Raw genomic sequence first — 14,540 nt, forward strand, 5'->3', positions numbered from 1 at the left:
TTTTTCTTTAACCTCTAAATTACACATCTCTAATTCTGACCCTTTCGAGGAACTAGAAGTCGGATCTTTGTGGTGTTTCTCCTGACACCTCCATTCTCTCCTCGGTCAGGACCTCTTCACACGGCTCCTCCTGCGTGCTGCTAAAAGCTGAAAGAGTTAAGAAGATTTGGCAGCTCCGCAGCAAACAAGCCAGCCGGTGAGGGAGGACTTGGCTTCCGGTGGCCAGAGGCAGGCGGCTCACTTGCCTGGGATTAAGTGGGATCGGGAGAGATTACAGCCCTCCCTCTCTCTGCCTCTCATTCCCTGCAGCTCGATGAAAGTATAGTCCAGTCTCCGGGGGAATCATTTCCCAGCATATATACATTTTCCTGCACCGGAATTGCTGCTATAAACTTGCAGGAGCTGGAGGATAAAAGCTTGGGCATCCCTGAGAATTCAGACATAAAGGTAGGGTTTTTGTTTTGCTCTACGTATCTCGAGTCACTGTTTTCACTACAGCTGTGTTTGAATACATTGTGTGTATTTCCTAAATTCATTTCCAGTCAAGATGAGGTACAAGAAGTGGTGAAATCTGCCTTAATTGACTTTTTAAAGTCTGTTTTTGTCTTCAATACTGTCAAATGAAACAAATATCCCAGCCTTCTCCTGATGGTCCTCCAGCCAGAGATTAGGATCTGCTCCGTATTTACATTGCGTTTCTCACATACGAGCTGCCGTGAAGTGTGCCATTAACCCCTGACCCCCAACACACTAACCTCTGATGAAGTTGTGGCCACCTGATCCCTCTCCATGCTCGAGGCTGGATTACCACCCAGAGGAGACTAAAACACTTCATTCATACAGTCCTTACTTATTTTATTGCTGCTTTCACACCTACGTTTGCTGATGGGGACGAATAAAGGTTCATCTATTCTTATTTTATCTGACTCAAAATAAAGGCTGGGACCATATTTACAACATTTCAAAGTAATAATAGAGCAGTTAGAGTTTAAGGACAATGAAAATAAAGCAATATATCCTCATTCCTGAGAAAGGCGGCATTAACCACTACCAGGGTGCATTGGGTACAAGAACTATTTTGCAATCAAGTTCTGTTTTAAAACCACATCACCACCTTCTAAGAAACTCAGGCTGGAATATCTTTTTCTCCTGTAATGTCTCATGATGAAACTCCTGCTCACACTAAAAACACTGTTGTGTTTCCTTCCCTTCCCCAGGTTTTTCTGCGCCTCCTAAGCAGTCAGCAGGTGGTTGTGGGTCAAAGGTTGGGGGTCCAGTGACCATGAGGCAGGCTGTGGAGGCTCAGGTGTTAAACCCCCACTGTGAGCTAGGAGAACACGGTCAGTATAACGGGGACATTTCATATACCACCACGGCTTTCTGTGTCTTTATAATCCCCCTGTGTGTGTGTGTGTGTGTGTGTGTGTGTGTGTGTGTGTGTGTGTGTGTGTGTGTGTGTGTGTGTGTGTGTGTGTGTGTGTGTGTGTGTGTGTGTGTGTGTGTGTGTGTGTGTGTGTGTGTGTGTGTGTGTGTGTGTGTGTGTGTGTGTGTGTGTGTGTGTGTGTGTGTGTGTGTGTGTGTGTGTGTGTGTGTGTGTGTGTGTGTGTGTGTGTGTGTGCGCTGCAGGCCTGCGTCAGATCCTGACGGATGTGATCGAGGAGGTGAGGAAGTCTGTGAATCACGACATCGATGGAGCGGAGATCCTCCACAGTCTGAAAGCCCCCTGGCTGCTATCGCTGATCAAGGTCTGAAAATCCACTCTTCAGGATTATAGCCTTTACTATTAGTGATCAGTCTGTTACTTTCTCATATACATTTGAATGTTTTTAATGCATTTTTACAACCTCCACAGGCAATACAAATGGACATAAAACAGATCATGAGAAAGGGACATAGACTGGCTGATGCTGCAATGGTGTTTGATGGCTGTGAAATGTAGAAATCCAATCTGCTGGGTCTTTATATTACAACATGTTTCCTTATCAAATTCCTCTTTTGTGAGCAAATTCTACTTTAATTTGACATTACATCTGTTGTCCTAGAATGGGATGTGAACACAAATGACTCTCTAAATGTGGGAAACCGATCATTTAACAGCATGTTAAAGATCAAGCTACATTCTAAGCTTCAGACTTCTTAAATGTTGTTGCTGTTCTGTTATTAATCCTTTTTGTTGTTTCCAGGTTTATGAGTGTCTCCAAACGTTCCTGAGGGATTCCCCAGCTCCGGCTCTGGACTACGCGTCAGGACTCTCCCTCCAGGTGACTCTAGATTTATGTTTTAGCCACAACTCACATTCCTGATCATTCCTGTTGTTTTTTATTATAAACGTTGCCTTCTGGTTTGTGCAGCTGCTGATTGACATCAGATCATTGCCGGGCTGCTCTGAAGAAGCCAAAGAGCTGTACCGCCTCCTGAGACAGCCTCACCTGCAGGTAGGAACTCTGGATGTTTGGTCTTTTTATCAATGGATATACTTAGCATATATTATTGATAGTCAAGCTGAGAAAAGCAGGTACGCTGGTGTCTGTCGCAGGCTCTTCTCTCGGCTCATGACACTGTGGCCCAGAAGGACTATGAGCCGGTGCTGCCTCCGATGCCGGACGAGCTGCCGGAGGAAGAGGAGGCCACCAGGATCGTCTGCCTGGTGAAGAACAAGCAGCCTCTGGTGAGCGACACAACTGCAGTCTCCTCGGTTCATCATCTCAAATGGTTTAGTTTGAGCTATTTGCATTTTATTTGTCTGTAGACCACGTGAGCATCAAAGCGGACGCTCACAGACATTTTAATACTGTATGTAGGCTTTTTATTTGAGCCACATTTAAATCAGCGGACTGCATCCAACAGAGGCCAGATGTTTGAATTTTATAATCTGTCATTTTAGTAATTGTCTGCTGATGCTACAGATTCCAGCTCGCAGAAACCTCTGGGAAAATGAGGATATTAAAGACAAAATAGTTTGGAAGTATATGATTTTGAGATGACCCATTTAGCTTCGGTCCCAGATTTTCCATCTTTAAAATCTATTTTCTTTCCCCAGTCTTGAACATTTCTCTCTACCTTTGAATGATTGTGTTGTCTCTCAGCTCCAACACCACAGACTCGGTGCATCCTCCCCGTGTGCCAAAAGATGCAAAGAGAGGGTCCGCAGTCACTGGGACACCCTGAGACGTGTGACCCAGCAGAGCCTGCTGAAAAGCGGTGCATTCAGGGTCCAAAGCCCTGCTGCAGGAACCGTTAACACCTCGTTGTTGTGTAGAGCTCGCAGGGGCAGCTTCCCTCCGTCCGGGGCGCTGTGTCCCGCAGCTGCAGTGCGGCATTACGCTCCTCCTCGCTATCACACAACGTGTAAATATCAGAAGTGCTGTAGCCAGCCGCTGAGCCCGTGTAGAGTCTGTTACTCCCACCTGCTCTGGCAGCCAAGTGTGCACCGCTCTGCGCCCTCCGTCTACAGCTCTGTGCTGATCGGTAAGATTCATCATCCATCCTTCATCTCAGAAAGTCATGGATTCTCCTCAGGGCTCCAAAATCCAATATATCATAAGTAATGTTCTTTTATGTGAGGCCCTATGGATTAATAATGTCTGTGTTTCCGTTGGAGACAACATCATGGAAGATTTGGACAGTGGCGATGAAGCAGGAGATTCCAGTACCGCCCCCTCCTCACCTCCCACAGCGCGCCGCTGGACCTTATCTCCCCCGTGCTTCACCGTGCCGTACTACGCCAACGCGGACCACTACCTCCAGCCAGGCCTGCCTCCCCATCTCCGCGGCCGAACCCCTCGCATCCGCACTGCTCCCCCGAGCCCCATGCGCCCTCGCCGTTTAGTCAACCTGCCCCCGGTGCCCCCCGTGGAGCTGGCCAAACAGGAGAGCCTGGACGAGCTGAGGACCACGGTGCAGCTGGCCGCCTGCTCCATGGAGAGCAGCACCAAGGACATCAAGCTGCTCGGGGAAAAGATGGCCGCCGCCACCGAGCGCATGTCAGAGACGGTGCAGGACAACTCCCAGGCCCTGCTGCTGCTCTCTCAGGTGGTGGACCGGCTGCAGACCCTCCTCGCCCCCCCCAGGACTCCATCAGAGCAAGAAGGCTCCCCCAAGAAGAACCGAGCGCAGCAGCATCCATCCAGATTCCCCTCTCTTCCTTCCTCCTCCTCCAGCTCCCTCAGCAGCTTCCTGGAAGCTCCCTCCACCTCTCAGCGGACCAGCTGCCTCTCCGTGTCCTGCAGCGGGTCCCCCCGCACCACCCTGAAGAGCGCCTATTCACCACAGAAGAACAAGATGCAAGTGTCCAAGAAGCCCCTCACCAACGGCCTGCAGGTGGACAGGAGGACGTCGCCCACTGTGAGAGGAGGACGCTCCAACCAGAGGAAGAGGAGGAGGAGGAAGGCGACGTGAGGGAGGCAGAAGAGATTCCATAAGTGGGCTTTAAGGGTCCTTTCAAGCCGTCTGACTGAGGGGCCGACCTGCAAGTGAACAAAGTGGTAGCTGACGTTTATTCCCTACTTTTTGTTCCATTTTTCTTTATTTCCTTCCGTCGTGTCGTGGATCATTCCATTCGTTCACATCACCACTCGGGACTTGACGGTTGAATAAACTTAGGAGCTGGCTACATTAAAATAACTTGTTCTCAAAAAACTATTGAAAACTCCTTGTATTTATTGTGGTTTTTCAACTACTACTTTATCACCTCTGCTACTTTCTTCTCACCAATCATGTCTCATTTCAGGAACTTCATCAGCCTTCAGTTTGTGTTTGTTCCTAAACTGTCCCGATTCAATCCTTTGAACCTCCACATCCTGTCCAAGCTTTCCCAAGACTTCATCCCTTTTATTTGTTTCGATACGATTTGAGCTCTCTATCGCATTAGAGCCGCTTCATTCATCCTCTGTTCTCCTCTTCTCTGTTCCAGGGAGCGACTATAAAGAGAAACGAGAACACGGGGCAGATCTTTGTTGCCCGGGTGATTCATGGAGGCCTGGCTGATCGCAGTGGTGAGCTTTTGTCTCTCAAATATCTGTCTTTAATTTGATTTACATTCATTTCATTTCCAACGGTCAAGAACAAACCTGAATGCTCCATTTATTAAGATTGTCTTTTTTTATAAATGCTTATTATACTCTTGCCTAATTTAAATAAGGTCAAATATATAATAAGGAAAGCAGGTGCACACTCAAATATGTGAACGTGTTTTTAATTAGCAAGCATTTAGTCAGAGACCTTCTTCAAGGCAGGAACTGTTATATCAAACAATTAAAAATAAGTCTGTTTAGTAAGCTTAGTGACTTCAGAGACACAGGGTAATAGGAAATGAAAGTTTAAGCCTGATTTGAGTTTGTGTTCTGTGTGTTGGTAGGGTTGCTGCATGCAGGGGACAGGATCATAGAGGTGAACGGTTTTCCTGTGGATGGGATGGAGCCAGAGCAAGTCATCCAAGTTGTGGTATGTCATTTTTGCATAGATACTAACTGTATCTCAATGTGTAATAATTCAAGGTGCTATTAACATGTACTAACTAATCCCTGTTTCTCTACAACCAATCAGCAAGTGAGGGCGCAGGGCACCATCGTGTTTAAAGTGGTGCCCATCACTGAGAGGCCGGTCCACAACCAGACCATGGTAAATCTACACACACACATGAAACCACACACACATCATCATATTAACCCTCCCTGCTCTGGTGTCAGCTCTACGTGCGGGCGATGGTGGACTACAGCCCGGAGCAGGACTCGGCCATCCCCTGCGCAGATGCCGGGATGAGCTTCAAGAAGGGAGACATGCTGGAGGTGGTGGACCAGACGGACGCCCTCTGGTGGCAGGCCAAGAAACTGCCCGGCAGCTCCGCCTGCGCCGGGCTCATCCCCTCCACCAACCTGCTCAAACGGTCAGGGATTACTTATGTACTGAGAGGCCCAACTATGATTACTACGCTGTATTCAAACCCTAAATCTGGTGTTGTGACAGGAAGCAGAGGGAGTTCTGGTGGTCTCAGCCTTATCAGCCAAACGCCTGCATACACACCTGTGAGTTCATTTAAGTGTTATCACACTTCAAATACAAGTTTCTCAGCCTCTGTTCAACCTGTCAGTGTGTTTCACTCCATGCTTCCTGAAGTGAGCCCTGTAGAGGAAGGTAAGCAGATTACAGCTTTAGACAAAAAAGATTGAAATGTGTTGCAACCAAGTATGATTTCCTTTTTGCTCCCACAGAGGAAGACATGATGGCCATCGATGACAAATGTGTAGAAGCAGGTAAAGCTCCACCTGATGTTTCATTACTGGCTTGTTTCTACACACATTTTAGATTAATTCCCCTCTGTGTCTTATTTTAATTGCATCAGATGAGGAGGCATTTGAATCTGGTAGGTAAGTTTAGTTCATTTGAACTGACTCTGGATTCTGAATAACTTGTCCTTCATCTGAGACATTTGGTATTGTTTGTTTTATAAATCCTCCTTCTGTCTGTCGGGAAAATGTCAGAGGAGCTCAGAGAAGGTGAGAAAACTTGAGATTCAGTTCATCTGAATAGATTCACTACTTGTTCCTGCTTATTGTCATTAAAGATGGTTTAGAGGCTGAATATTTTTCAGTTTCTGCATTTATTTCAAATCTCCCTCACCTTCATTTGCATTCTCCTTTCTGCTTCTTCCAGAGGAGGATGATTTCAGCAGCAGCGCTGAAGGGCTTTTCTTAGGTCAGTCTGAAATCTCTGAGCATTAAGGGTCAAGGGTTTGCATGAGCATTGTAATTTCTCACTAACATCACCTTTTCTTTTCCTGCCAGTGGGCTTCAGGCGCAGCATGCGTCTGTGTCGGCGGCGCAGTCACAGCACCGCCTCCTCTTCCTGCCACCCCCGCTGTCCCAACAGCTGCTGCAGCGCACTCAGTAGCCCGTACGAGGAGGTGGTGCGCTACCAACGCCACCCGCAGGACGCACACCGCCTCATCGCACTGTTAGGTACAACATGGCTTCTTAACGCTGCCTTTAGAGCAGGGGGTCAAACTCAATTTCATCGCGGGCCACATTAGCATTATGGTTGCACTCAAAGGGCCGGTTTTAACTTTAAGACAAAATAAATATATATATATATATATAATATATTATATATATATATTATATATATAATATATTATATATATATATATAATATATATAATATATATATATATATTATATATAATATATATATATATATTATATATATTATATATAATATATATAATATGTTATATATATAATTCTAATTGAGTCCTTACGTTATATGAAATGTTTCCAACTATTTTTTAAACCTGAGAAATCTGTAATTTTATCCAATGTGTTTAATTTGGTCGTCTGTTAAAAAGGTCTAAAATATCAAACTTGATGTGATTACATGATAAAGTCTTCTTCTCTCAGGTCCGTCTGGTGTGGGTGTGAATGAACTTCGGAGGCGCTTGATTGAAATCAACCCGAACATCTTCCAGGGAGCGGTACCTCGTACGTGCTTTCAGATACACATTTAAATATCACAATTACAACTCTGAAAACTGATCTTGTTTTTATTCTCTTTTTTTCCCAAGACACCACACGAGCACCCAGAGGATACGAAGAGTCTGGCAGAGAATATCATTTCATCAGCCGAGCAGTCTTCGACAACATGATTCAGAACAACAGGTACAACGGCCTCTGTGAAGCCGTTAATAATGAATGTAGCGCCACGAGTACCGAAACATATATTCATGCTGTTTCGACTGGTTTTTATTTCATGCGAGCTTCTGCATCCACTGAGATTTTGTGAAATCGGTATGCATGTAACAAAGCTGTCAACATTGCTATAAAGCTATGTGTGTGTGTTAAAAATCTGACTATGTCCTGCAGGTTTCTGGAGTACGGCGAGTACAAAGGCAGTCTGTACGGCACCAGCGTGGATTCTGTGAGGGAAGTCTTAAACAGCGGGAGGATCTGCGTCATGGACATCGAGCCAAATGTAAGATTTACTACGCTCTTCGTTTTGTTCTTCCAACTGCTTTATTGAAGGTTTCATTTCTCCATCCAGGCTATCCCGGCAGTGAGGACCCACGAGCTGAAGGCCTACGTCATCTACGTGAAGCCTCCCAAGGACGAGCGCCTCAAGGAGACCAGACGGGGGGCGCACATCACCACCAACTACTACGTCAACCGGCCGTTCAAAGTAAGTATTTGGTCTCCAATGAGAAGTCAAATCTCAGTTGTGGCATTACAAAAAAATCTATCTCTATTCTTACAAAAGCAGAGGAGCACTAGTGGCCCTGCTTTTGGGTATGAGAATTGAGTTTTGACGTATGGGTTATGAGATATAAGAATCACTTCTGATCATTGCGTCCTCCAACAGGATGAAGACTTCCAGGAGATTGAAGAGTCCGCCCGTAAGATCGAGTCCCAGTTCTGCCAGTTCTTTGACCACGTGATCGTCAACGACGAGCTGCAGGACTCGTGCGTCCAGATGCTGACCGCGGTGAGGAAGGCGCAGGACGAGCCACAGTGGGTCCCTGCCAACTGGATACGAGCCACCAGCACGTAAGAGTGGACAGAAGCGGAGACAAGTGGGACCAGAGAAACGTGAACACCGATTATCATGGCAACAATTTTACGGAGAGTGGGGCGATCGAAATAAATGAATTTAAATCTAAAAGCAACAGAGATGACCGATTTCTGAAGTGAGCAGAGGATCAAGGCCCGTGTCTTTTATCACCATGGTGATTCTTATTACAGGCAGCATAGGCCTACTTGCCCTTCTCTTCACTCTTTTACACAAACCCGCGAAAATATGTGATTTGATGTTTACTACTAAGCAACTGGTTTTGTTGTTTATTGTGTTTTTCTTTTTAAATGTGTGTCATCTTTTGGCTTTTGCTCAAATGTGTCAAGAAAACTTTCATTAAACATAACCAGAAAAGCTGTTTGGAACAGCACATACACTGGTGTGACGTTATTTAATCAAACTGATATGAAAATATAAAAGCAAAAGCAATGATGTTGTATTATTTGTCCCTATTTGTTTCATTAATAAACCACGTATGATAGTAATGCTATAATTCATTTGATCTGATCTTTAGCTTTAGCCCTTTCTCATTTCTCTGTTTTGAGATTTATAAAACATATTTCTGGTCTACAGAGTGTAATGTAGGTCTGTTATATATGTTCCTGAGGGAAATCTATTAGACACACTGCTCTGTTTCTGCACGGACCTCAGCAGTCTCACTGTAAACATCGCGTCACGATTAAAGCAGTTTGATTAAAAACACAAGTAGCCTAACATCCAGGGGGTGTGATTAGTGAGTAACAAACGGTGAAGGGCAGAACGTTTCATGCGCATTTGATCCTCTTAAATAACTTGTAATCACAACGGGAACAGTTTGCAGAGCTGTCATTGGTTCAGATAAGTCCAGCGTGCGTCACGCCTGTTAAACATCACTGTTGCCGGAAACACAATCCCTGGAGGATACGTCAGTGTGTTTTCGGTTATAGCTCCTCCAGAGAGCCTCCTGGATGCTCGATCCTCGATGTGCATTTGGAGAAATTAGATGTCCTTTAACATGGCGTGCTGAAATCGATTTCCGGTTGTCAAGGAGTCTAGGAGGCGAACATCGAAAAATTAGGGCTTTTGTATGGGAGCCTTTATTTTGAAGGAACGGAAGTCTTGAGTCCTACGCGCAAATGCATCCGGGTAACGGCTCTCTTCTCATGCAGAGCATACACACAGTAAAGAATCATAACAAGTAGCGGTTTATCTAAGTTTTAACGGCTGTAGTCCTTAATTAAACTAAAGGTTATGTCACGGTATGTTTATATTTAGTCGTATTTCTTTGAGAGTTGAAAAATATGGACACAGGCGGCTCAAAGGTAACTTATTCCCTAAATAACGGAAACTCCTTTGCGCTGTAGAGGAGGCTTTCCGTTAGCTGTTTCGCTAGCAGTAAATGCTATCTTCTACTTTTGATGACTGTTAACGTTGAATGCCTTTTGCCCTTGTGTAAAACAATACCATTTGTGCTGACTGTTAACCAACATACCCTGTCTATATACTTAATATAAGTTTGATTTCAATGTTGGGACAATGAAAGAAAGCTAGTTAGCATTCTTGGAAGAATTGCTAATAATTTATGTTTTTTTTATTAAAGAGAATGCGGTCCAGAGAGCTCCCCCCTCTTCCACAGGTTTGTAAATAAGTTATGTTCATTTCCCTGCAGTGCATCATGCTCAATTAATATAAAATGAGTGTTAGATAAACATCTGTTTAACTGTGAACATCAGGAGTTTGATCATTATACTTAATAAAGAGGTAATTAACCAGATCATTTAGTATTCAGGAAAATATGCAGACAATACAATTAATACTCATAAGAATAACCGATGAAGCCATGCAGGCCTTTGAAAACTCTGAAAATGTGTGACAAATATAGATTTGAAGAAAATAAAACGTTCCCCTTTCAAAATGATTTGATTTCCTCAATGATGCTCACAAGGTAGGGCAGGAAAATCTGATTTAAAACATGTCTCGTGTGAAGAAATATAACTTTTATATGGTATATTGTCACTGGAGTGTAATATAAAGGCTTAATCTAACCTGTCCGGTGTGTGTAGGGATGATAAGGCAGAGTATACACTTCATAACAAGCATCTTCAGGAAGATTAAAGCAGAGTTTACACAGATCTGAGTCTTCTGACCTCTGCCCTGAGTAATCCCCCGTCCTGTCGTACACAGATTTAGTGAGGGTTTAATTGTCAGCCAGGATGTTATGTGTTATCTCCACTCTTGGTTGATTCTGGGCCGGAATGCACAGAAAAACAACGGCGAGGTCTTTTTATGTTGTTCTATCTTAACCTGCCCTTTTATATAAAACATAGGCATTTCACATAGAATTTAAATGAATGTTGTTCTGGTGTAGATCAGATGTAGTGAAATTGTCTGAAACATTAGTGACTTATTTTCTATATTTGTCTCTAAGCGAGGACCACGAGCGCTTCCCACAATGCCGAGGTAAGTGAATATGTTTTTATACTGTGATATATCATTTAAATCTGCAGTATTTACATTGAACTATCAATCTAAACTCCTTCTCTCTTTTATTGAACATTCGGAAACATGAAGTCAAGACACAGCTGGTGAGTCGGGATTTGAAATATAAAAGTATTTGGATATATTTCATGAATACGCCTCCTGTTTTTAACTAAAGCTCTTGATTTAATTAAACTTTTCTTTATGTATCTATTTCCTTGCACAGAGGAAGCACCAGCACAGAAGCGTAGGAAGAAGAAGAAAGGGAAAAAGGAGACGAATGGAGTCGATGATAGTGACGGTACGTTACACATAACTGCATCACTCACAAACCTAAACTGTTTCACTAACCTGGATATTGTCTTTCCTGCAGAAAGAGAATCAGGAGAATAGTTTCATGCTGCCCCTTTAATTGAATAAACACATTTTATTAGGAATGGATAAAAGTAGCGTATCTTGCACCACGATCAGTTTGTAGACACAGGATCCAAAAAATGAGGTTTTCAACAACTTCTCAGTAAAAAAAAAAGGGTGCGTTGTAAAAAGGTTTTCCTATGTACGTGACTTTTATTTAAAAAAACAACAACCTTCAGTCTGCTTGATTTGGAACAAAAACAGACTAACTGGTAGAAAGCACAAGAATTACCCCAAGAACCTGAAGCACTGCCAGTAAGTCATTTCCATTGTAATGGATCCTTTATTGCTTCTGCTGTTTCCTGTTTAGATCATGGGATGGAGATGGGTGGTGTGGGCAGCGGGAGGGAATCTGAGAATGGAGAACATCTCAACTTTGAAGCGACGACAGACACAGCCCCCCAGAGGAGGAAGAAGAGAAAGAAGAGTCCTACTATAGGTGCTAAGATCTACTTATCTTCGGGACGTGTTCCTCTTTATATAAATGATGAATTCCCAGTGTTAGCAGCTTTCACTTATCCTAAGAAAGCAGTTTCCCTCAAAAGATCAATCAACAATTAAAGTGTCAATTCATGGTTTCAGATCAGGATGATGACCAAGCAGACCTGGTGAACAGAGATGCAGCAGATCAGACCACAGATGGAGAGGAAGTGGTGAAAAAATCCAGAAAGAAAAAGTAAAAAGCAACAGTTTAATAATTCATTTCCTAATGTCAGATTCATTGAAGGTTTATTCCTGGATCATTTAATATAGAAAATAGCTTAAGATGATATTCATTTATTTATTTTGTTTGAAATGTTTGCGTTTTTCGAAGTATATGATATGTCCAAGTGTAGTTTGTTTTAAACAAGTAAACAAAGCCAAAGCAATTCTGACAAAATGTTTTGAAAAAAAGTGTCATCTGCATACTGAAATCACAAATTGATAATAAGAAAAGCAAGTCAAACAATAAAGAGATCATTGGAGAGAACATTTAGAAAAGAAGTCACTGCAAGATGTTTTATTTATGGTACATTTTGCCCTCTAACTTTTATTCTTGTGATCTTTAGGAAGTCAAAAGTGGTCGAGTCGCAGTTACCGGATGAGTTCGACGTAGAAGAGAACGACATCATCTCCGACACCCCCCCTCCCATCTCCCAGCATCCCCTGTTCTCGGCCCCGCAGGGTCAGAGCAAGCCGGTGGGGAAGGTGTTTGTGGAGAGGAACAGTGAGTAACCAAAAGAACAGATGTGGTCGCTGGTGTGAAATTAAACGGAAGTCTAATATATGTTCCTGTTCAGAGCGTTTCCAGGCGGCGGAGCGCTCCGACTGGAGGAAGACGAGCGTCAAGACGGAGAACATGACGGACTTCCACAACAGGCAGCCGCTCTGCACCACCAGAGACGTTTCCCTGAGAGTGCACAGCGGCTTCAGGTGAGCTATAACTGACATGCACGAAGCAAAGCATGTTGAAGTATGTGCATAGTGTCATAATAGTTCTGAATTTATAATAATAATAAAAAGGGTGCACAAATCAGATTTTGTTTTCAATATCCAAGTCATTTTGACTATGAGCCACTATTTATTATTACTAAATAATAAGCCTAACCCTTCATGTCTCTGCCCTGTCTGTGCTGCAGGGTGTTCGGTCTGTACTGTAATGGCCTTCTGGCGGGCTGCGCCCTGTGGAACATGGTGGTGGTGTACATGTTGGCGGGGAAGCAGCTCACCGCTCTGTCCAACCTGCTGCACCAGTACCACAGCCTGGCCTACCCCGCGCAGTCCTTGCTCTACCTGCTGCTGGCCGTCAGCACCGTGGCTGCCTTCGACAGGTAAATCAAATCTCAACAAGAGACTTGCATATTATGTACAAAAAGTAGGCACATGCAAATACATTGAAAGACAAGTAAAGCTTAAACTGCACTAGGGTATATTGCACATCAGGTGTATTCTCGTCTGTGTGTCAATGACTGTAACTGATGACCTCTTCTTCCCAGAGTGAACCTGACCAAAGGCTCTGTGGCTCTGCAGGAGTTCATCACACTGAACCCCGTCGCCCTCGCCTCTTTCTGTGAGTACACAACGTTTACTATCGCAAACTGCCATATGAGTCCTCTCTCATTTCTCAGTTTCCCCCATCAGACATTCTGATGCAGTTTCAAATTTAAAGAAAAGGGGTTTTGTTTCATCTGACACTCCTTGTTGCTTGTTCCTGCAGTGTATTTCTCTGCGCTGATCCTCTCTCTGAGCCAGCAGATGACCAGCGACCGCATCAACCTGTACCCAGCCTTCAACACTACTCTATGGTCAGCGTGTTGGAAATATTTCATGTTTTAATCCTCCTTTAAAAGCCCAGGTATGATACAACACAGTTTCCCTTTTCCCTTTCTAGGCCACCAGGGTTGGAGCAACAGATTCTGCACCCGTGGGTGACAGTGAACCTGGTGGTGGCTCTGCTGGTGGGGCTGGCCTGGATCTTCATTGCCACACGACCAGAAACAGACTACACTCACGGTGAGAGAACGTTAGAGAAACTTTTTGGTGAGACACAAGGGTTGAAACAGAAAGAAATACGTCATATATATGTTTGTCCCTCCTCAGATTATCTGGACGCCATGAGGATTGAGACTCCAAAACAAGAGGACAAATCTGAAATGACCGCCTGAGATTCTGTACATTTCATCTGGGGTGTATGGTTCGGCTTTGTTGCCATTTTGCACATATTTTTGCACTGTACTTTGCTAGTGAATTTGAAATGTGTTGTAGATACTTTTTTGTATTTTAAAAATGTGACTGTGCTTATGTCTTTAAAATATTTATCCCCCAAAAAATGTCTCTTTATTACATTTGCAATGAAATAGCTGTTTATTATGCATAAAACCTGTTGATTCAAAGGGGAAATAAGAAACAAGTTCAAGCCAGCATGCCAAGGGGGGAAACTTTAAAACCCAAAACTGATAAGATCATGTTTGGGTTTTACATACTCACAGTTTTTGTGGCTTTTTTTGTTGGTAAAGATTAGTAGTTTTTATCTATAGTTCTAAATCTTTGAGGCAAAACTTTAAAACCCATAAGTAAAGAATACAAATATAACTTATTCTGAAGATAATGCAAACGATCTTTGTAAAATA

At 43.6% G+C, this 14,540-nt stretch overlaps 2 protein-coding genes across 5 annotated transcripts; both read left to right on the forward strand.

The window, feature by feature from the left end:
- Window positions 1-156: 156 nt before the first annotated feature.
- On the forward strand, window positions 157-9,044 carry mpp4b (MAGUK p55 scaffold protein 4b). 3 transcript variants are annotated; one of them, XM_063877382.1, is made up of 20 exons: window positions 261-447; window positions 1,218-1,340; window positions 1,627-1,745; window positions 2,184-2,261; window positions 2,352-2,435; window positions 2,537-2,668; window positions 4,913-4,994; window positions 5,357-5,442; window positions 5,545-5,619; window positions 5,688-5,884; window positions 5,965-6,023; window positions 6,115-6,132; window positions 6,210-6,251; window positions 6,652-6,693; window positions 6,783-6,956; window positions 7,395-7,475; window positions 7,559-7,652; window positions 7,857-7,965; window positions 8,035-8,169; window positions 8,350-9,044. In XM_063877382.1, exons 2-20 carry the CDS (start codon window positions 1,283-1,285, stop codon window positions 8,536-8,538), a joined length of 1,854 nt encoding a protein of 617 aa, XP_063733452.1. In that variant the 5' UTR covers window positions 261-447; window positions 1,218-1,282; the 3' UTR covers window positions 8,539-9,044. The 3 variants fall into 3 exon arrangements, 2 of the variants coding, with proteins under 2 accessions (XP_063733452.1, XP_063733453.1); XM_063877383.1 differs by lacking the exons at window positions 261-447; window positions 1,218-1,340; window positions 1,627-1,745 and adding an exon at window positions 1,757-1,997; XR_010165259.1 differs by lacking the exons at window positions 5,545-5,619; window positions 5,688-5,884; window positions 5,965-6,023; ... (7 more) ...; window positions 8,035-8,169; window positions 8,350-9,044 and adding exons at window positions 3,087-3,468; window positions 3,602-4,484 and having other exon boundaries at window positions 157-447.
- Window positions 9,045-9,440: 396 nt separating this feature from the next.
- LOC134861009 (transmembrane protein 237B-like) lies at window positions 9,441-14,315 on the forward strand. Of its 2 annotated transcripts, none has more exons than XM_063877966.1 (14): window positions 9,441-9,684; window positions 10,139-10,174; window positions 10,967-10,998; window positions 11,110-11,123; window positions 11,243-11,317; window positions 11,741-11,869; window positions 12,013-12,106; window positions 12,480-12,637; window positions 12,711-12,843; window positions 13,050-13,241; window positions 13,407-13,480; window positions 13,628-13,715; window positions 13,802-13,923; window positions 14,011-14,315. In XM_063877966.1, exons 2-14 carry the CDS (start codon window positions 10,142-10,144, stop codon window positions 14,073-14,075), a joined length of 1,209 nt encoding a protein of 402 aa, XP_063734036.1. In that variant the 5' UTR covers window positions 9,441-9,684; window positions 10,139-10,141; the 3' UTR covers window positions 14,076-14,315. The 2 variants fall into 2 exon arrangements, with proteins under 2 accessions (XP_063734036.1, XP_063734035.1); XM_063877965.1 differs by having other exon boundaries at window positions 9,462-9,860.
- Window positions 14,316-14,540: the final 225 nt, after the last annotated feature.

Source organism: Eleginops maclovinus, chromosome 24 (assembly GCF_036324505.1).
Source record: "Eleginops maclovinus isolate JMC-PN-2008 ecotype Puerto Natales chromosome 24, JC_Emac_rtc_rv5, whole genome shotgun sequence".
In the NCBI taxonomy this organism is placed as follows: domain Eukaryota; kingdom Metazoa; phylum Chordata; class Actinopteri; order Perciformes; family Eleginopidae; genus Eleginops; species Eleginops maclovinus.

Coding starts and splice junctions, on each gene's coding strand:
- LOC134861009 (XM_063877965.1), top strand. CDS start 9,840: ATGGACACAGGCGGCTCAAAG. Junction 9,861..10,138: donor TGGACACAGGCGGCTCAAAG/GTAACTTATTCC, acceptor TTTTTATTAAAG/AGAATGCGGTCCAGAGAGCT. Junction 13,481..13,627: donor CGTCGCCCTCGCCTCTTTCT/GTGAGTACACAA, acceptor TTGTTCCTGCAG/TGTATTTCTCTGCGCTGATC.
- mpp4b (XM_063877382.1), top strand. CDS start 1,283: ATGAGGCAGGCTGTGGAGGCTCAGGTGTTAAACCCCCACTGTGAGCTA. Junction 2,669..4,912: donor TGAAGAACAAGCAGCCTCTG/GTGAGCGACACA, acceptor TCTCTGTTCCAG/GGAGCGACTATAAAGAGAAA. Junction 8,170..8,349: donor ACGTCAACCGGCCGTTCAAA/GTAAGTATTTGG, acceptor GTCCTCCAACAG/GATGAAGACTTCCAGGAGAT.